Source organism: Meles meles, chromosome 21, assembly GCF_922984935.1.
Source record: "Meles meles chromosome 21, mMelMel3.1 paternal haplotype, whole genome shotgun sequence".
NCBI classification, from domain to species: domain Eukaryota; kingdom Metazoa; phylum Chordata; class Mammalia; order Carnivora; family Mustelidae; genus Meles; species Meles meles.
Genome location: NC_060086.1, coordinates 15525501 through 15546443, shown reverse-complemented (window position 1 = coordinate 15546443; position 20943 = coordinate 15525501). Strand labels below are relative to the sequence as shown.

General features: G+C 52.8%; 1 protein-coding gene across 2 annotated transcripts in view; it reads right to left on the bottom strand.

Annotated features, from left to right (window-relative positions):
- The window catches only part of MAD1L1 (mitotic arrest deficient 1 like 1), a 309358-nt gene that overhangs the window by 80225 nt on the left and 208190 nt on the right, over positions 1-20943 (bottom strand). For both annotated transcript variants that reach the window (XM_045993575.1, XM_045993577.1), the window contains one exon: positions 8021-8111. In XM_045993575.1, coding sequence (XP_045849531.1) covers positions 8021-8111 — 91 coding nt within the window. The remainder of the gene's footprint in view (positions 1-8020; positions 8112-20943) is intronic.

The following is a 20943-nucleotide window of genomic DNA, read 5'->3' as shown; positions in this document are numbered from 1 at the left end:
CCTGCTGCCCCTGAGCCTGTGGACCCGCTCTGCACAGGCCCAGGGCTGGTGCTCCCAGAGCTCAGGAGCTACATGACCTTGGGCAGGTCCCACAGGCGGTGGGGAGTGAGCAAGGCTCTTGCTCGGTGCTTAGTGGGCTCCTGGGGACACTCCCTGCCTCTGAAGCCTTAGGCACCCAGCAGGCCTCGTCCCCCAGAGTGGGGGAGCGGGAGCCCATGGGACAGTGTGCCAGCTGCATGTGGACAGTGTAGGGAGTGGTGGCAGAAGTCACACAGAGCAGCACAGGCTGAGCTCCATGCCACCCGCCCCCCCCCCCCCCCGCCACCTGCCGGATCTCCAGTCATGAGCAGCCAGCCTACTTCTTGTCTCAGAGATTTAGAAACTGAGGCCCAGAGCAGATGGGAAACCCACAACACCTGCCCACGACTGGTCACTGGGGGGGGGGGGGGGCAGTAAAGGGATAGAGGCCCAGGGGTGGTGGCCACAGAGGCAGGTCCCTTCCTCAAGCCAGAGGCATTTCAGTGAGGGGGCAGCAGGTGTTCTGTAAGCCTCCATCTGCCCGGGGCCAACATGGCCAAGGAAGAGGCCAGGGACGACACGGGCCCGGCTCCTACCTCCTCCATTTCCCCTTGTTCCCCAGGACAGAGGCTTGGTTCAGAAGCTGGGCACTCGGCATCCCCTGTGGCCAAAGCTGCCACCTCTCAGTGGACTCTCCTGATTGATGACGGGGGTCTGTGTGCATACTGTGTCCAGTGCCACACAGCCAGCCCTGAAGGGACAAGACACGGCAGCCAGTGGGGCCATGCCCTCGGCCAGTGTCAAGGAGACAGGAGCAGGATGGGATCCAAATCCAGGCTGCGGGCCTCATGGGGAGAAAGTGACAGGCTGTGAAAGGGGCCTGTGGAGGCCATCACCCACCGGGACAGGACCCTGGCGTGCAGGGTGGGCCGGGGTGTCCTGCTAGTCCTGGGACACTCCCAAAGGACAGGAAGCCCAGGACAAGTGCTCCCTAAGCTGGCCTTCCTTTAGCCCGTCCTGCGTCTCTGGTCATGGACACCTCTGAACTTGACAGGAGCTGGGGGAACTGCTGTGATGGCCAGAAAGCCCTGCACTGGCGTCAGGACAACGGGTCGCTCCTAGCTCTGCCCCAGGGGCTCGAGGTCTTGGTTCCCAGGAGGGATACTGGGTGCTGCTGGGCACGAGGCTGTAGCTGGCTGAGCAGGGCTCAGGACGCACGGGTGGTCCTGGGATGATGGCGTGCCTTTGCCCACCAGCCTCAGCCTGCGGCCGCAACACTCCACCCCACTCCAAGGAAAATTCAACTTGCCTCCAGGGGACACACATGACATCTCATCACTCCCAGCCTCTAGGCTCACGGACGGCTGGGCCACCGGCACACTCATCTATAAGCTTGGTGAGAAGCATGCAGAGGACAAGGTGTTAGCACGTGCTCTGAGAGCAGCGAGGCTGTGAGGGCCACCGACAGCGCGGGGCCACTGCACCCCGAGCAGCGCTCTCTGTGCCACGTGGTTCCAGCACAGCCAGCGGCACAGCGGGCAAGCCGGTACGCAGAGGGTCACAAGGTGGAAAGGCCCCATGCACACACAGGGGAGAGGGCCGGTGGGGCAGGAGCCTGGGGGGCTTGAGGCCTAAGGGGACGCCCGCTGATACCGGCTCATGGGATGAGAGGGGGCTTATGATTCAAGACACATCATTCTCCTCATAAAAAAAATCAAGAGAAATCAGCGCCTGTGGAAATATCTCCATGCAAGTACACATCAGCAAGCTGGCTTTTTTTAGTCCTCGGCGTTAATAAACATGAGCAGCCGGGTGCCGCGGTGGGGAAGGGGGGCTTGGGCTCTTTCCTCAAGCGTCTTATTTTACATGTCCGTCCAGGAGCGCAGGCCTGGGGCACATGCCTGCTTGCTCACTCCACGTGTGAAGGGGCGCACGCGGTTGCCCCGGGCTGGGTCACAGACCTCCGGAGCGGAGCCCCGAGTCCACGTGTGCGCTCATACGGCCGGGACACCAAAGGAAGACCCCTGACCAGAGGCAGATGTGACCAAGAAATGTAGGAGATGAACACCTGTCAGCATTAGGGTGGGGCACAAAGGGGACCCCACAAACGTACACAGAGCGGTGTTTGCACACAGAACGGTAATTGTCCTCCTACGTCTGCGCCCCCAGAGGTTCACTCTCCTCTCATGAAACCAATGAAACCATGAAACCATGAAAACAATTTCCACATTGGCTGGGGAACTAGATACGTTCATTCCAGGGGGGCACATAAAAATAAACAAGAGGTGCCAGGAACATCCTGCAGAAGTCACAGGGGCAGGGAGGAGGGGACGCATCATCCCCAGGAGCGCCCAGGCCCGAGGGGACAGCACCTCGCACCAGTGAGGGCAGGCTTTGCAGTAAGCGGTCCTGGGGCTAGGGGCACGAGCCCCTTCGAGGGAACAGGCCGATGTCAGGCTTCGTACCTGTTAAAACACCAGACCAAACCCAAACGCCGCAGTAGCCGTAGATTCACACGTGAAAACAAACCGCCGTAGAGGAACTCCTTCACAACCTGAGCCCCAGACAAGATGTCGACAGATGCACCTGTATGAAAACTGACATACCAAAAACTTTCCACTCGCTTAAAAACGCCTCAAGCAAAGTCAAAGACAGATGATCGATGGGAAAATGTAACTCACAACTTAAAACAAAACACCTCAGCTCCTCATAGTACAAAAAGCTCCAAGAAATCAACATGACCAACAACCCATCTGAAAAACGGACCAAGGACATTAACGCATACAAACGTACTGAAACGCCCTTGCTCCCACATGTAATACAAGGGCTGGAGGTTGAAAGCGTGCTACCGCCCAACCCGTGGGGGCAGGAGGTCTCCTGGTGGGACAGCACACTCCTGGCGAGCCTGTGGTCCACGCCATCCCATGTGGGGGGCAGCGGTTGATGACGGACCACCATGAGGCACCATCCAGCAGAAGCCTCCGAAAGAAGTACAGGTACCCTTTGATCCAAAGTTTATCCTACACACACGCGCACACACAGAGATGCTGGACACAGGACACGCGCCACAGCCACGTTTATGGCCGCAGAAGGGGAAGACAGGCCACAAGCAGGCACCGAGGTCAGTACGTTATGTCACATCACAGGGACACATCAAGTGGCCGTAAGAAAACCAATGAGACCTCCCAGATCTGTTACGTGAACAACAAGGGGCAGAATGGTTTGAAAACAGGTCATCTTTTGAGTTAAAAGGGGGGCCGGCACTAAGAATTTATTAGGGGAAAAACAACCAGCTGTCAAAGGAGATCCTACACAAGAGGAACACCGTGCAACGCTTCCGGCTCCAATCTGTCCCAGCCACTGCAGGACGCAGGGCCAAGATGTTTGGCCCCGGCTTCCTCCAGAGCCCACCTCCTGGCCGTGCCACCTGCTGCTGCACCCCCAGGTGCGCCCCGCTCGTTCACACCACGAGAGTGTGGGCTAGGAGCCAGGCAAGATCACTGTCCGCAGAGCTCGTGCTCCAGAGGACTGACCCACAAAGAGGTCCTGGATGCGGCCTGAAGGCACTGCCCAAGCTGGCCCCAAGGGATAGGCAGGGCTGGTGGGCAGAGACCAGGGTGAGGGGGGTGGCTCCAGACAGTTGTCCTGGGAGCCGGGAGCGCTGAGGGGAAAGCCAGCTGGATGGGGTGGGGGGCCCCTGTGGTCCTCACACAGAGACCCCAAGCTGTCAGGGCAGGAATGTGAGCCGATGGGGCAGCAGGAGGCATGGGCCTCTGCTGGGGAAATGGAGGCACAGGACGTGGGGGTCCTGGGACTTGAGGTACCTGGCTCCTTCATCTGCTTGGAGGGAAGGACCACTCTCTTTCTTCAGCGACCGTGAGGCCGTCTATGTATGCAGCTGACAAGGAGCCTCAATGGGTGCTGGAGGCAGGGGTGAGGGGCGAGGGTGCCGAGATCGGCACCTGCCTGTTGCAGACCAGCTGTGGCCATGGCTGGCCACTGTCAGTCTAGCGCCCCTAAGCTCTGGTCACGCTCACTGGGGCTCACCCTTCACGCAGGCATCCCCAGCACATGGCCTATGGGATTTGGCCCCCCCTGTGGAGGGGCCCAGAGAGCACTGCAGACACATAGGCAGAGGGCCAGCCAGGGATGGGACACGCCCAGGGTCCTGGTCAGTAGCCAGAGTCCACAGGGGAAAGGTCAGAGGCAGGAGGGTTCTGAGAAACAGAGGTCAGGCCTGCCTTGGGCTCAGGGCTCCTGGGCAGGTGGGAGCAGGTGGGGTAGGGGAGATCTGTCCCCGGGAGGGGGCCCAGGCCGGGCAGAGGAACCTGCAGGTACAAGGGAACCAGTGAGCATCCTGTCACAGCATCAGTGGGGAGAGGGCAGGGTGGTGTGAGGAGTGCAGCTCCCCCAACCTCGTATTCAGGAAGAGGGAAGGAGGTGGAGGCCGGGAGGGTCTGATGAGACAGGGCTGCTTGCCTGCTGACGCAGGGACAGGAGCGGGGACGTCTCCACGGGCACCGTGAGCTTTCCGCTCACAGGCAACCCGGCAATTTTCTACCCACTCCGTTTCCAAAAACGATACTTGTTTCAAATGTCACTGGGCTGCAGTCTGGTCCCTTTCCTGAGCAGCGCTGCTGGTGGGCTATGGGCAGCCCCACCCAGTCCTGGGGAGCCAATGGCGGGCTGGGAGGGTGGTGGGGGGGGTGAATCGGGACCTGCGCCCACCCCAGCTGGTCACCTGGCTGGATACACAGCGTGATCAGGCAGCACCGAGGGCAGCAGGACGTGGGCTCCTCTCCCAGAGATGAATTCTGCTTGATTACATGCATGCTGAAGCATTTACAGGGAAGGGTGCAGATGTTTGCAATTTGCTTTAAAATGCATCAAAAAACGGTAAAAGCACTGAAGGATGGTGGAGGGGTGGCATCAGGGGGCCCCACGCTTATGCCAGGATGTGGGCGGTGGGAAGTGGGTCTGCACGGAGGAGTTTGTCCGGCTTTGCTGGACATTTGAGGACACTTGTCGCGCACTAGGGCCAACCTGGCGGGGCCGGGGGCACAGAGTGCTTGTGCGTGGCCCGGCTGTGCTTTGTACGCGCGGTGTCCAGCCTGGGCCAGGCTGCTGACGGACATGTGGCCCCCCGCCCTGGGGCTGCCATGTCTGGTCCCCTCTCGGCTGCACCTGTGGCCCATGGCTGTCACAGTCCCCAAACCTGGCCCATCAGAACCTCCAATGTGGAAAAGCATGTGTGTTGTCATCACGGTGATGCACAGGATGCCACAGCAGTCGTGGCAATGGCCCTGCTCGGCTGGCAGTGAGACACCCAGCCTGGGGGCTGTCCCTACGGTCATCAAAGTGGCCTGAGACCAGGGCCACAGCCACCACCCATGCCAGAGCCCATTCACCGAGAAGAGGCCAGTGGGAGGTCAGGGCAAACGAGACGTGTCCTGCTACCATTCCTCAATCGTTCTCTTGACTCTGGGAAACTGAGGCCTGTGGAGAGGTGTGTGGGGCAGGGCTGGTGGGAGGGAGCAGGGGGCCCAGGGCCATGGTGGCACACGTCCTGCTCCATGGCCACCAGCCCCCTGCTCCAGCAGCCACATGGGGAGCACAGGGCGCCCCCTGCCTCCAGGCCCAGACATCCAGGCCGTCTGCTCACTCCCAGCCCTGGAGAATTCTGAACCTGTCCAACCCATCCTGCCTCTACAGAAGGTGTCTGTGAGCGAGCCATTCACAGGCTAGCCGACCGCAGGCCTCAGTTTCCCTATCACTAGAGGGCGGCATGCACGGGACAGCTGCAGATCCCCCCCGCCCCCGGGGTGGCTGGCGGGAGTCCCCTCCGTGGGCTGGGGCACCAGGACAAGTGTGAGGACAGCCGGGCCCCGGCCCCCTGGAGGCCTGTCCCCCACGCCGTCCGGGCACCCAGACAGAGTGGAGCAGCAGGCGCACACCAGGCTCGGAGCGGTAACCGGAGCTGTTTCCTCACCAACCAGCTGTGAACTAATTACAAGAAGTTCTAACTAGTGGCGCTCCCTCTCCAAGCATATGTTCCCAATTAAGTCAAACTGCAGCTGATTTTAGTCAATCTTCCTTGAAGCGGCCCAACTTGAAGCCTCTCGCAGAGGGAAGAGGGGACAGTGGGGGGCGTGTGCTCAGGAACGCCAGAGCCCCGCGGCCGGACTGCACCCTGTGAGGCGGGGGGGCTCACTGGGCAGTAGGGGGCGGACCTGGGCCCCGGCCAGACACAAGTCCTTCTCATCCACTCTGCATGACCAGCACGGCCGTTGACCTGACCTTCACTCCTGTCTGTCCCGGGTCTGCGCGCTCAGCCGGGCCAGAGCTCACAGGTGTTTGTCATGAGCGGGACAAGGGGATGGCGTCTGGGTCAGTCAGACAGAACAGCCACTGCCACAGCAAGAGTCCCAGCCCTCTGGAATGGCTGGCTTAGCCCTGGGGTGCCAAGCTCTGCCTGCCCACAGCACCACACAGCAGACCCGGGCTGGGGTAGCCGGTGTGGGGAGCAGACCAGGAGACCAGGAACGGGGTTCCCAGCTCAGCTCTGCCCCTTCTGCTGGGTGCCCTGGGCCGAATGACAGCCCCTCCCTGACTGGACGTTTCCTCATCAGGGAAACGGGGTAGTGGGACCTCCCGCTGGCGATCATGAACACAGAGAAAGGTCTTCAGAGCACAGCGATGGTGCATGGCCGACCTTCCTGAGACAAGACCCAGTCTCCACGCAGGGACGGCCCTCGTGGACCTGGCCCCCAAGGCCTGCCCCCACGGCTGGGCTGTGGCACCTGCTGAGCTCCTGACCGGCTCCCATAGGTGAGGACACAGACACCACCTGGCCCCATGGGCGGGAGCCCAGTCCCTAGGCCGTGAACAGCTCCAGAACTTGCTGCAAGGCCTCTGCCCGACCCAAGGGCCGGTGTGGTGCTCAAAGTATCTCCACCCAGGAAGACTCGAGCCGGGAAGAGCACCGGACGCCCCACCTCCCGGCACGCTGGTACTGGTGGTAAACGTCCATGAGCCACGGGGCCCACCTGCACGGCACCCCAGAGACCCTGCCAAGAGCCACAGCAGGCTCCCTGGAAGCCCAGAGGCAGGGAAAAAGGAAATGAAAGATTTCAGCAGGACTCCATGCACCCCAATCACGGGGGGGGGGGGGGGGGGGGGCTGGGCTGCTGTCAGCCCTGCTGGCAGGCTGTGCCCAACCAGACACGCAAGAGACACCCACCAAGCCTGCTCTGACAGGGACCAGCTGACGGGCTGCCAGGGCCGACGTGCCAACAGCCCAGCTCTCCCTTCTGAGGCCCACGGCCCAATTAAACCGGCACGGCTCCTAGCGCTGACCGCCGCCAGCCGCAGCCCACGGCGCCGTGCCTCATCAGAGTTGTCACTGCTCCCGACTCCCAGCATCGGTAATAAAAAAGAGATTTGATTTGCCTCTAATAGGTGACAAGATAAAATCAATGGCCTGTCCAAAATCTGGGTATCACAAACTTGCAGGTTCCTCGCCATGGAACAATTCAAACAGGAGGATAACAATGAAAAACAAAGAGCGAGCAGAGTCAACGGCAGTGTGACTTCGCGGCTGCAGGAGGTGGGGACGGGACTGAACACAGACCCCAACAGAGAAGGTCCCCGGGGGCTCTCAGCCACCACATGGGCCACGGGCTGTGGCCAGTGTAGGGGAAGGGGAGAGGGGAAGAGCACTGATGGACCATAGGACCTCGGCCCTGGAATGGTGACACGTGGCCTGAAGGCAGCACCCCTCTCTGCTGGGCTCCGGGACACATGCTTTCGGCCAACTAGGGGTGCGTGTGTCTGGGGAGGTCCCCGACTCAGCTTAGGCTGATGAACCACAAGACAGGGCATCTGTGGGTGTGGGAAGCACGGGCACTGAGACGCAGGGAGAAGCCAGGAGAGCAGGGCGCACCCCAGGAGAACGCGGAGCGCTGGGAGAAGCCTCCACCTGTGGCCGCCCGCCCACACACACCTGCAGGGTGAACCGCTCGAGCTGCATTTCCAGCATCTTCTTGTCTTCTTCCAGACGACTGCGCTCCCCTTCCAGCTCCTCAATCTTCAACCTGCAAGAAGAGCCAGACCATGAGGACACAGTCCACAGCCCGCACATCCGTTCTGATAGCCAGAGTTTCTCTGGGGGGCGGGGGTGGGGGGGTCGGTTCTCACACAGGTGGGGAGTGCGGCCCACGTGTCTGCTTTGACCGAGAGGGGAGGGTGCTACAGGGGATATTCACTGATCACAGCTTGGGGGTGGGGTACAGGGGAAAATGAACCAGAGGCAGCACAGGTAGGAACCTGCATGTGTCCTGCACCTGTTGGTCTGCTCGCAGCAGGTGTGACCACATGTCGTAGAGGACACAGAACCACGAAGATGGCCTGAGGGCAGGCGTGAGCCTGGGAGGGAAGCTAGACTGCGGGGAAGTGGGCTCAGCGCCAACACAGGCATGTGGCAGGCTTCAGCTCACTGTGAGAAACTCTTATTTTTGTCTTCATTTTTTTAAAGTTAATTTTTTGAAAGGCACTACATTCACGTGATTTACAAAGCAGAAAGCATGTCCAGGAAGCAGGGCCCAGCACGCACACAGGCTAAGGACCAGGGCCTTCCCCACCACTAGCCAGAATGGAAAACTCTCATTTCATGGATTATTCAGGAAGATCTTGGCTCAGGAGCGAGAGATAATTATCTCCAGACTGAGAAGGGCTCCAGGATGGCCTAGCAAATCACACAAGATCTGAAAGGACCAAACTCTTTCCAAGAAACCTAATTGCATCTCTGAAAAAGCTCAAGAAGATTTATATGAATACAAAAACATTCAGAATCCAACAAGCCAAACTTTAGTGTCCGCCAACTAATCAAGGCCTAGCAGGAATTAAAAGAAGTAGGAAAATATGACCCAGAGAACAAAATATGACCCAGAGAACAATCAATCAATTGGAACCGACCGAGAACAGCAGACAGGAAGTAGCATCCAAGAACTGGAACACAGTTATACCCAAGTGTCAGGACACGGAAGCAACAGTCTGCTGTCCAGCAGCTCAGTGGGTGAGGAGCAAAGAGCAAGACGACCCGATCCCTGGAGGGGAAGCCCCAGCGCCCAGACTGACAGCCCAGATAGGCTAATGACACAGTCGACGTGGCAGGAGACAGGTTCACACTCTTGAAGACTAAAGAAAGAAAGCAATCCAACACACAAAACACCCCAAACAATCCATAGTGAAATAGACAAGAAAAGGACTATTTAAGGCTGACGAGGTCGTCCCTGAGCTGTGGGGCGATCACGGAACACAACATCTGTGTGAGCGGGGTCCCTAGAGGAAAGGACAGGGGTGGAGAGAAGGACAAATGCTGCCAGAAAGCCCCACATTTGATGAAAAGTAAACACAGACCCAAGGAGCTCAACAAACCCCAAGCACAAGACACATGAAGAAAAACAGCCCCAGTGCACGTGCGAAAGAGAAGAAAAATCTTTGAAATACTGAAATAAGAAAAAAATGCCAACCTAGAATTCGATTCCCAGTGAAAACATTCATAAACAAAAGCAAGATAAAGATGTTCTGAGGCGAACGAAACCTGCAAGAATGCATTGCCAGCAGACCTGCTCCGCAAGGGAGGTCGAGGGAAGCCCTCCTAGCAGCAGGATGGGGACACCGCAGGGACACAAGGATGCATGCAAAGGAGCGAGGAGCAGTGGACAGTGTGACTATGGTGGCAAATATGTGGCTTTTGATTTCCTCGAAGGACTGCTAGCTTCTGTTCGCAGCTGGTCACAGCTGACAAATGCTACCACAGGACTTTCAGGCATGTAGCGCGGTGACCCCATGGCTAACGTCACCATCGGTCCCCACGCAAAGTTGCTGCACGGTCAGGGGCTGCCTTCCCTGTGTCGTATGTCACACCCCGTGACTTAGCTGTTTTATGACCACAGGTCTCTACCTTCCAATCCCCACCACCCGCTTTGCCCACCCGCCCCCTTGGGTAGCCAGCAGTTTGTGCTCCTATCTGTGAGTCGTTTCTGTTTCATCTGATCACTCGTTGTGTCTTCTAGATTCCACATGAGTGAAACAATACGGCATTTGCCTTCTCTGACTTAGTTCACCGAGCATAACAGCCTCTAGGTCCATCCATGTAGTCACAAGTGGCAAAAATCTCATTCTTTTTGATGGCTGAGTAATATTCCTCTGTGTGTATATGCTACACCTTCTAGCCAAGATACAAAAGCAAATTGAGGAGACTGTTCCAATAAAACTAATAAAAAGTGATTGGGGTCTGAGGAAGAATTATAATTAGAATGTGTGCCACACAGCACAGAGGCTTGAGGGGAAAATCAGATACATGTAGTTCTGAGGCCGCATCGCTTGCAGGAAGACTATGGTAAGTGGAATATGTGTACTGTAACCCCGAAAATAATCCCCAAAATAGCAAAGAGTGATGACTAATAAGTGAAATAAAGGAAATAAAATGAAATAATGAAATATACCCAGTGAGTTAGAAAGAAAACAGGAAAATGGGGAATGCAGAGGAAGAGATGGGACGAGTAGAAGACAGTGAGACCTAGGCGTACCAGTCACTACAGGACACGTGAGCCTACATGCAGGCTATCAAAGTGGATAGGACAGCAGACCCCAGCCACGAGTAGCTTACGGGAGCGCTCATGACATGACACCTCTGTAAGACACCAACACAAGGAGGACAGCAGAGAAGGCTGAGGCACTGCTGGTGTCAAGGTGAATTCCAGAGCCAAGAATGGCACCCACAAGGGAAATTCATAATGACAAAGGGGCCAACTGGCCAAGAGAACATTACTGGCCTAAGCACGCATACACTAACAACAGCACTTAAACGGAGACGTGGCAAAACCTGATAGAAATGCGGGGAGAAATAGCCAGGCTCGCAATTACAGCTAGACATTTCATATCACTCTCTCAATCACTGAGAGAACGAGAAGCAAAACCCAGAAGGAGAAAGTAGACATGAACATGGTCAGCCAGCTTGACTCAAGTGTCCAGCAGGAGCCCTCTGACCACTACAGCACAGGGCACAGTCCTCTTGGGCGGACACACAGTATTTACCAGCACAGACAGAGGGTGGGCCACGCAAGGAGGCTCCATCAACATGCTGAAAAGGATTTTTTAGTAATTCAAGTACCTTTTGTGTCCCTAATGGAATTGAGCTACAGAAATCAACAGAAACTAAAGAAAGATAATTGGACAGCGTGATCCATAATAGCATCCAAGAACACAGAACGCAGAGAGATCATTCTGAAAAAACTGTCAGAGGCCTGCCCTCTGATAACCATGCAAGGGTCTGCAGAGCAGCGGGGAATCAGCACGAGCCCGAACACATGGGGTACACGTGGCCGTGGCTGGAGGGCTAGCCTGACAAGATTTCACTTCTCCCCACACCGTTCAAGGAATCCAGGCCATCTCAGTCAAATCCCACACATTTCTCTGTACAAACAAGCTCATTCTAAAAGTCACGTGGAAATGTAACAGGCCCAGAATGCTCAAAACAACAATGGGGAAAAGGTTGGAGAGTGAACAACCTAATTTCAGGAATTGTCATAAAGCCACAGTGACCACAACAGCCCTGGCCTGAAGTCAGACTGAGGAAAAACAAGAGGCCCCAGCAATAAACACCTACACGTGGACAGTGTGTTCTGATACATTTTCTAAGGCAATCTAGCATAGAAAGGATGCTTGTTCTGTTGGTTTTTTTTTTAAGATTTGTTTTAAGATTTTAAGATTTTTTAAGATTTTTTAAGATTTAATTTAGAGAGAGTGAGAGAGAGCATGCGTGCAAGCCAGAGAGGGGCAGAGGGAGGGGAGGAATCTGCAGCAGAGGCCCCGCTGAGCACCGAGCCAGACATGGGGTTCGATCCCAGGACGCAGAGCTCACGACAGCCCGAAATCAAGAGTCAGACACTTGTTCGACTGAGCCATCCCAGCGCCCAGAAAAGATGTCTGTTTAACAAACAGTGCTGGAACAGCTGGGCATTCATTCAGAAAAACAAAAACAAAAAAAACAAACCTCAGATTCTATAATGTGTATAATATAAAAAAATAACTCAAAATGGAAATATAAACCTCCACATAAGTTGAGAAATTATAAAATTCCAAGAATATACAGGAAAACGTGTGAATCTGGGAGAGGAGAAGTTTCCCAGCTATGATATCCAAATCATCACAAATAAAAAGAAAAAACATGATACAGATTTCTCTCTACAAGCCTCACGAAGCAGCGAAATGGCGAGCGGCAGAATGGGAGGAGACGCCTGCAACCTATATGTGTGACAGAGGACCCGTGCGAGAACGGACGGGGAACACTCGGACTTGGCAGGGCGTAGACCGCCAGGGAAAAACGACATGAGTGGGGACACTGTGCTGAGCAAGACACTGATGACGACAAGCAGAGACGCTCAGCGTTATCGGTCATTTGTGAAACAGAGTCCAAACCACAGGCAGAGGCCACCGTGCACCAGTTATGGTCACAGCGAGAAAGGCTGTGGGCCAGGTGCTGGCAAGGAGACCCTGGGAGGCCGTCAGCTGCCCGCGGGGATCCTGGGCGGTGCAGCCACTCTGCAGACAGGCAGATTCCCAAACCAGGGCAACACGCCACCGCCAGCCATGCCACACGTCGGCGGGTACCTGAGAGAACAGAAAGTACGTTTCCACTCAAGGACTTCATTTAAAGCTGTTTTGTCGGAGACGAAGGCCAAAAGCCAAGGAAAGTGAACGGCCAGCCCCAAGTGCCCGCACAGACACACCACGGCATGTCAAGCCGGCAACCAGAAGGAACGCGCTGCCGGTCTGTGCACACGGATCTCCCCGAACAGCGAGCCTTGACACACAGGAGTGGATACTGTGGGCGTCCATTCCTCTCCAAGTTCAAGTGCCACGCAGTCTGCTCGAGTGAACGCAGATGAGCAGCGGCCTGGGGTCGGGAGGAAGGGAGGGTCTCAGGCACTGGAGATCAAATGTCAGGTCGCAGGAGTGTGGTGCCCGACAGTGGCATGCAGGCACAAGTGTCTGCAAGAACGTTACACTACGCTCTGACCACGCGCAGCTCGCTGTCGCTTACGTGGCTGATGTGCCCCACCTCACACCTACGCGAGCCCGCTGCAGGGCCCCGCAGAGCTGGGGGTACTGGCCGGAGCGCCGCCATGCACCACCCTCGCCAACAGGAACTGATGGGAACTGACGGGAACCGGGCTCTGGCGGTTGGGCTCCAGCATTGCTGCCCTTCCCTGCTGGGTCACGGCTTCACCGAGGGCAGCATGAGGAGGCATCCCCCAGAGTGTGGGCAGGGGGAAGTCCCGAGGCTGCCTCAGGGAAGCCGCCTTCCAGGAAGGACTCCTGCATCTTGGGCGCAGGCTGCATGAGAAGGCCTGCTGGGCCGCTGGGCAACAGGACGTTCCGGATTCTGAAGGCTGGTGAGCATAAGCTCTTGAGGGCTACGTTCAAAGAAGCAGGCATGTGGCTGCAGGCGCGTCAGTGAGACGGCTTGCCGTTGTCCAGCCCACGGTTGGAGGACAAGCCCACACCACTAACACTTGTTGACACATTTTAGCATGGAACACTTTCTCTCCCTGGTCCTCCCCTTCCAGCAAACTGTCAACTTGCCACAGGAGGGAGAAGGAGCCTACTCACAAGCCTGCTTTGCCTTCAAGTGGTTCAAAGCAAGCAGCTGTGTGTGTTTCTAGAAACTGAGGACCTCCACGTTTTGTAGACGTGGGGGTGCTTTATAACCCGGATGCCATCGCAGGTCACTGCTCGAGAAGTCTCAGCCAGTCACATGGGTATGTGTGTGCAAAAATCAGCTAGGAGACAGCAGCTGCTCCCTGTTCTCACTGAACTACGAAATGGTGATGGTGTGGGGACGGGGTGCCGGGAGTGAGGCCCCAGAGTGGCCCAGAGAGGGATAGCCAGTGGCAGTGGCCCACGATGCACCTGTCCAGGCTGAGCACCCACAGATCCCACCTGCATGCACTTCCTGTTGCCTCCTCCTCCCTGATGGGCCCTGACCGCCGGCTCACACCACCCCCGCAGCCTTCCCCATCCCGTGTGTCACACGCCCACTCCGCGTTTCCAGCACAAAGTGTCAGGCTCACACAGGCCTAGATGACCGTGTCCGCACACGACTGTCGGAATCCCGCAGGAGAGGCTGGAGCAGGGAGAGGCTGGCGGCCCAGGCTCTGGGGTCAGTCACATAGGGAGCGGGGGTCCGGCCGTGGACCAAATGTCTGCATCTCCTCAAATTCTTATGCTGAAGCCCTACCCACCGTGTGATGGAACGTGGAGGTAACCACGGTTCGCTGCGGTCATGAGGGTGGGACCCCGCAGTGGGGTGAGCCTCCCTGTCAGAGAGAGATCTGAGGGCTTGGGCACACTGTGCCCAGCTCTCTGTCCTGCTGTTGCAAGCCTCCTGCAAACCAAAATGTAATAAAAAATGAACAGTGGGCATGAAAGAAGGTTATAGGTATCACTCTGGACAAGATACCCGTTTCTCACTTGTTTCATCTATAAAACTGGGAAAATAATGGTCCATACTTTTTTTTTTTACAGCTTGTTTTAAGAATTAAATGAGTCAGTGCTTGGCACATAGTACATGCTCATGCAAGAAAGAAACACGGGAAGAAGCAATGACAACAGGAGGAAGGGAGTGAGCGGAGGGGCTATGCTAACACTGGACATGGCACCAGCCGCCCGCTGGCAAGGGGCCACGACACAATGTGCAGGCACAGTGTGGAGACCCCGTGGGCTGGGTCCCAGAGGCGCAGGAAAGCAAATCGAGTGAGCATTTTGCAACAAGCAGATGCTGGCGGCAGAAAGGGCTGCACGAGCTACGGACCAGGCAGGCCTAATGGATGTGGGAACAACGCATCCCCCTCCCCGGGACAACAAAGTCCTTCACAAGGACAGGAAAGCATTCTCCAAGACAGATCGTATTCCTGTGGCATTTAGCAAACCTTTACACATTTTTAAAACCAGAAATTGTACAAACTATATTCACAGACCATAACGGAATTAAACCAGAGATTGGTAACAGACAAGTAGCAGGAGAATCTCTAAATGTCTGAAAGTTTAACATCGCACATCTCAATGACACGTTGTTTGGAGAAGCGCCTGATGAGACTCTAAATTACGTTTGCGTGAATGCGACAAGAACACGACACAGCTCACTGCAGGACGCAGCTGAAGGGGAGCAGGGACACTTCCACTGGAAAACAAGATCTCAAATCAATAATCTAAGCCTCCACCTTAGAAACTAGACAGAAAGGAAAAAAAATCTACCCAGAACAAGCAGAAGGAAGGATATATAAAGAGCAGACATCAGTGAAACTGAAAACAGAAAAACAAAGAGAAAAATGCAAGAAACCAAACACTGGTTCTGTGAGGAGGCCAGTGACACAGCGAGCCTCCAGCAAGACTGGCAAAGACAAGACGAAACAGAGGACACAAAGTTATCGTATCAGGAGCGAGAGAGAGGTCTCCCCTCCAGATCCTGCAGACCAACAGGAAAGGAGCCGTGTACACAACTGCGTGCACAGAACCTTGCCAATTCAGGTGGGATGCACCGATGCAGCAATCCAGCCGAATTCTCCCAAGATAGGGCACACAGCCTGGGTAGTTCCAGGACTAGAGGAGACGTTACACACGACAGAAACATCCAGGCTTAGTCAGTTTTACTGGGTGCAAACGGTTAGGGAAGAAATGATGCCAGTTCGACACCATCTCTTCCAGAAAACAAGGGAGAAGGGGATGCCTCCCAGCCCGATTCACTGGGTCAGCATTATGCTGTACAAACCCAGACAGGCGCAGCCTGGAGAGCCATGGGCCGGCTCCCCTCATGAATATGGACACAAAACTCATCAAGAAGATGTGAGCAAGCCGAATCCAGCAATATATGAAAAGAACAATACATAACAACCCAGAAGGGCTCACCTCAGGGTGTCAGGCTGGTTCAATACTGAAAAACAAATCAACACCATCTGCCATATCGACAATCTGAAGACTGAACACCACATGATCATACCAACCAATTCAAGGAAAAAGAAAGGACCTGAAAAAATTCAGTATTCATTCACGATAAATCAAGAAGAAAAGGGAACTTCTACATGCTGACAAAAGGCACCTACAAAAAACCTACAGTTCACCTCATTCTCAAGTGCATCAGACTGAATGCCCTCCCCCAAGACCAAGAACAAGGCAAAGGTGTCTGCCTTCATCATCCCACTTCAACAGCGTGCAGACATCCCAACCAGCACAAACCACAAGGAAAGGAGACCAAAGGCATACCACTCGGCGAAGACCTCAACTAACCAAATTAACAGACAACAGAACATCCATGTAGAAATGTCCAGAGAATTGGAACAAAAGAACCCTCATAAAACTGATGAGAAAATGAAGTAAGGTTTCAGGATACAAAATGAATAACTACAAAATCAATCATTTCTAGGTAATAGCAATGTATGAGAGTAAACCAAAACAAAACAAACTTTAGAACTGACATGAAAAGACATACTTAGGTGCAAATCTAATAAAATTAAATATGAAAGCTAGGACATTACTTCTAATGTTTTTGGAAATAAAAAGGACTGTCCGATAAGACCACGGACGACTAGACACAGATTGGATAAGTGAGACTAATTCCTAGCAACTAACAAACTACTTAAACTGACACAAGATAAAACAGAAATCTGAAGAGACCACTTGTTAGTAAGAAAACAGAAGCAGGGATAAAACAGAGCAAAGAAAAGCGCAGAACCGCACTGCTTCATGGGTGAGTTCCACCAAACATTCACAAGGCAGTAAACATGAATCCTTCCCAAATTCTTCCAAAAAGTTAAAAAGGAGGGCATCCTTCCAAATTCATTCTACAGCCCAGTGTTATGGTGGTACTCAGCCAGGCAAAGACACCATGAGTAAACCCCAGACCAATGACCCTTATTCAAGAGAGAGGTAAGAATCCTCAACAACATACCAGCAGACCGAATTCAGCACCATATTGAAAGGATCATACACCACAACCAAGTGGGATTTGTGCCAGGAATGCAAGGTTGTCTTAGATTATGGACATCATTCAATGCAATATACCATATTAATAGAATAAAGAAGAACCCCATGTGATCATCTCAACAGACACCGGGAAGGCATCGGACATACCAGCAACACTCAACCACCTGCAGAGAGGGACTTCAACATGACAAAGGGCCTATTTGAAAAAACCCACAGCTGTTACCAAGCTCAGTGGTACAAGATTGAAAGGTTTTCCTGTAGGATCAGAAACAGGACAAGGATGCCTGCTCTCACCACTTCCATTTGACATACTACTGAAAGTTCCAGCCAGAGCAATTAGGCAATAAAAAGAAGTAAAAGTTTCCATACTAGAAAGGAAAAAGTAAAACTGTATTTGCAGCTGCCATAATCTAGAAAACCCTAAAAAATCTGCAAAACCAACACACACCTGTTGGAGTTAATAAATGAATTCAGGAAGCTGCAAGCTACAAAATCAATTGTGTAAAATTCAGTTATATTTCTATCTACTAGTAATGAATAATCTGAAAAGGAAATTAAGAAAACAATTCCATTTACAACAACATCAAAAAGAACAAAATACTTAGGAATTAACTTACCCATGGACATAAAGGTATGTATATTGAAAACTGATACATGTTACTAAAAGCAATGAAAGAAGGGGAACCTGGCTGGCTCAGTCAGAAGAGTATGTGATTCTTGATCTCAAGGTTGTCAGTTTGAGCCCCACTTTGTGTGTAGGGATTACTTAAAAATAAAATCTTAAAAAAAAAAAAAAGAAATGAAAGAAAACCGAAACAAATGGAAGGCATCCCATGTTCAGGGATAGGAAGACTTGAGTGTGGTTAAGACCTTGGAAGAGTCCAAATAATCTTGAGAAAGAAGAATGAAGCTGGAAGACTCCTATGTCCTGCCTTCAAAACTTACTAGAAGGCGATAGTCATCGGAGAGGAATGGGCTTTATGCAGGTAACAGTGAACAATGTGGATGAATGTCACTGAAGCCAAGTGAACAAAGCCAATCTCAGAAGATGACATATTGTAGAATTCCACTCATCAGACATCACTGACAAACATGGAGAAGGTGTCCGTGGTTGCCACCGGGTCAGCGATGTGGAGATAGGGAGGGCACAAGGGGGATTCTGAGGTGATGAAATTACTTCGTTCTCTGACTGAGGTGGCGAATAAAATTCATAGAATGGCACCCCTCACGAAAAAAGGCAATTTTACTATACAAATAATTTTTTAAAAGATTTTATTTATGTGTCAGAGTGACAGAGAAAGACAGAGAGAGAGCGAGAGAGAGCACAAGCAGGGGGAGTGACAGGGGCAGAGGGAGAAGCAGACTCTCTGCTGAGGAAGGAACCTGATGTGGGGCTTGATCCCAGGACCCCGAAATCATGACCTGGGCCGAAGGCAAACGCTTAACTGACTGAGCCATCCAGATGCCCCTGTAATAATTTTTAAAGTAAAATATAAAAACGCTGGTAATGTTCTGTACTTTATCTGTACCTTAGTGTGATGGCAAACACACGCGTCCACATCTATCAAACGTGTCTCTGGCACCAGGTGGGGTGAAGGTAGGGAGTAATTTTATTGCTGACCTTCTTTAAAGATTTTTATTTGTTTACTTGACAAAGAGTAAGACTAAGCAGAGAGGCAGGCAGAGAGAGAGGGAGAGGCAGGCAGAGAGAGGGGGGAAGCAGGCTCCCTACTGTGCAGAGAGCCCAATGCAGGGCTCGATCCCTGGACCCTGAGATCATGAACTGAGCCGAAGGCAGAGGCTTAACCTACAGAGCCACCCAGGCACCCCTGCTGACCTTCTTTAGAACTGAAGGTGCACGGTGATAATAAAAGGAAAGTGGCTTGTATTTGGTTTCATTATGTTTTAACCTTCTCCAAAGAGAACACACCATCTTAGACCTGTGTCCAGGGGTACAATGGCACGACCTGGCCACTGGTACTCTGCCAGGCATAGCTCCATATTTTTTAGGGGTGCATTTTTAGGGGATGTATTCTTTTGTAGGTTCACTAGCCTCAGTAGAACACTACTTCCTGGGGCGCCTGGGTGGCTCAGTGGGTTAAAGCCTCTGCCTTCGGCTCAGGTCATGATCTCAGGGTCCTGGGATTGAGCCCCACATCGGGCTCTCTGCTCTGCAGGGAGCCTGCTTCCTCCTCACTCTCTGCCTACCTCTCTGCCTAGTTGTGATTTCTCTCTGTCAAATAAACAAAATTAAAAAAAAAAAAAAAAGAACACTACTTCCTAAAACCCTCTTTGGACTGTTGGTAGAGTTCTACAGCCTAACGCGGAGAAGGCACAGGTACAGAGCCTGGCCCACGGAGAGGACTGAATCAACGCTAGCTGCTTTGACTGCAACGATTACCACCACTACCAGAGCAAGGACTGTCATCACTCGCCAAAGTATGACACATCAGAATTCTAGACGCAGCCAGACTTCTGTGGTTCAAAGACCGTCGGGCTTCTGAGACTTAGAAAATACACTTGCACGTTCATCAGAACACAGACCACCGCGAACGCACAGAGATGTTTATCGCAGCTTGCTCTGAATGGCTGAAAACTGGAAACAAACTCCAGAAATAGATTAATTAACTATGTTTGGTTATTTTACCCATTAATATTTATAAAGAGTCTGTAAAAACATGGAAAGAAACAGGGTTTGAATGCTGTCCTTCCCTACTTATAAAATAGACGTGAATGGGAAGAATGCCATGACTCCGGGAGAGGTAGTGGTTCATCTACAGACTGAAGTGCAATCTCCCTGAAAATCTCACTAAAACAAGAGTAAAGGCTTTGCTTTTTGTTTTTCCCTATACTTTGTACTCCCATGAGGACAAACAAAACAAAGGAAGGGACAACATCAAAAGACCTTTAGAAGCCAGAAAGCAGATGGAAGAGTGGTAAATAACCCAAAACGCTAAATCCGGGGCTGGCCGTGGAAAAGCAAAGAAAATTCTACAGTCTCAGGAACAGGCACTACCAGTAGCCACTGCTGGAAACAGGGTGAGGGTAGGGCTCAAACTGGAAGACTGTGTGGAGGTGGTGGTTTTTTTTTTTTTTTTTAACTTTGTAGGAAATAATTACAGGAATTTGCAAGAAATGTACAAGGAGGCTCATGTGCTCTTCACTTAGCCTCCCTCTGTGGCAACAACGTGAAGCAAATACAGTTCAGTATCAAACCCAGGAAAGCAGACCCTGGGGCAGCCTCCAGAGGTTCCCACTTGCTGGCCCTCATGAGATCCCACCGTACGTGCAGATCTGTGTAACCACCACAGTTAAGATGCAGAACTGGGTCAACACAGAAGGCTGCTCATGCCACCCTCCTGGAGACACATGCACCCCTCACCCCTCAAACCCTGACAACCTCCTCTGTTTTCTGGAACAGACTGCTTAAAACTGATGTTAATTACTCTTCAAGTTCAGAATTCTCAACGGACACCATGTGGGCCTGGAAATATCTTTTGGGGAAGCATTTTAGTTATGAACTCAGTTGGTTAATGCTTGTAAGACTACACAGATAATCTATTTCATGTTGGTTGAGGTTTGGGAATCTGTGGTTTTTGAGGAATTGGTCCATTGCTCCTACGATACCGCACTTGTAAGCCTAACGCTGTCCACAGAACTCTTGCTATACCCTTCGGATGGCTACAGGATCTAGGGACACCCCCATCTTGTTCCTGGTACAGGTGACTGCCTTCTCTTTCCATGTGGGTCTGTTTTGCAAGGAGTTTATTAATTTTATTGCCCTTCTTTAAAGAATGTTTTGTTTCAGTAATTTTTCCATTTTTTTCTGCTTTCGATTTCATTATTGTTTGCTACGTATTCTTTCTTCGTTTCTTGTTT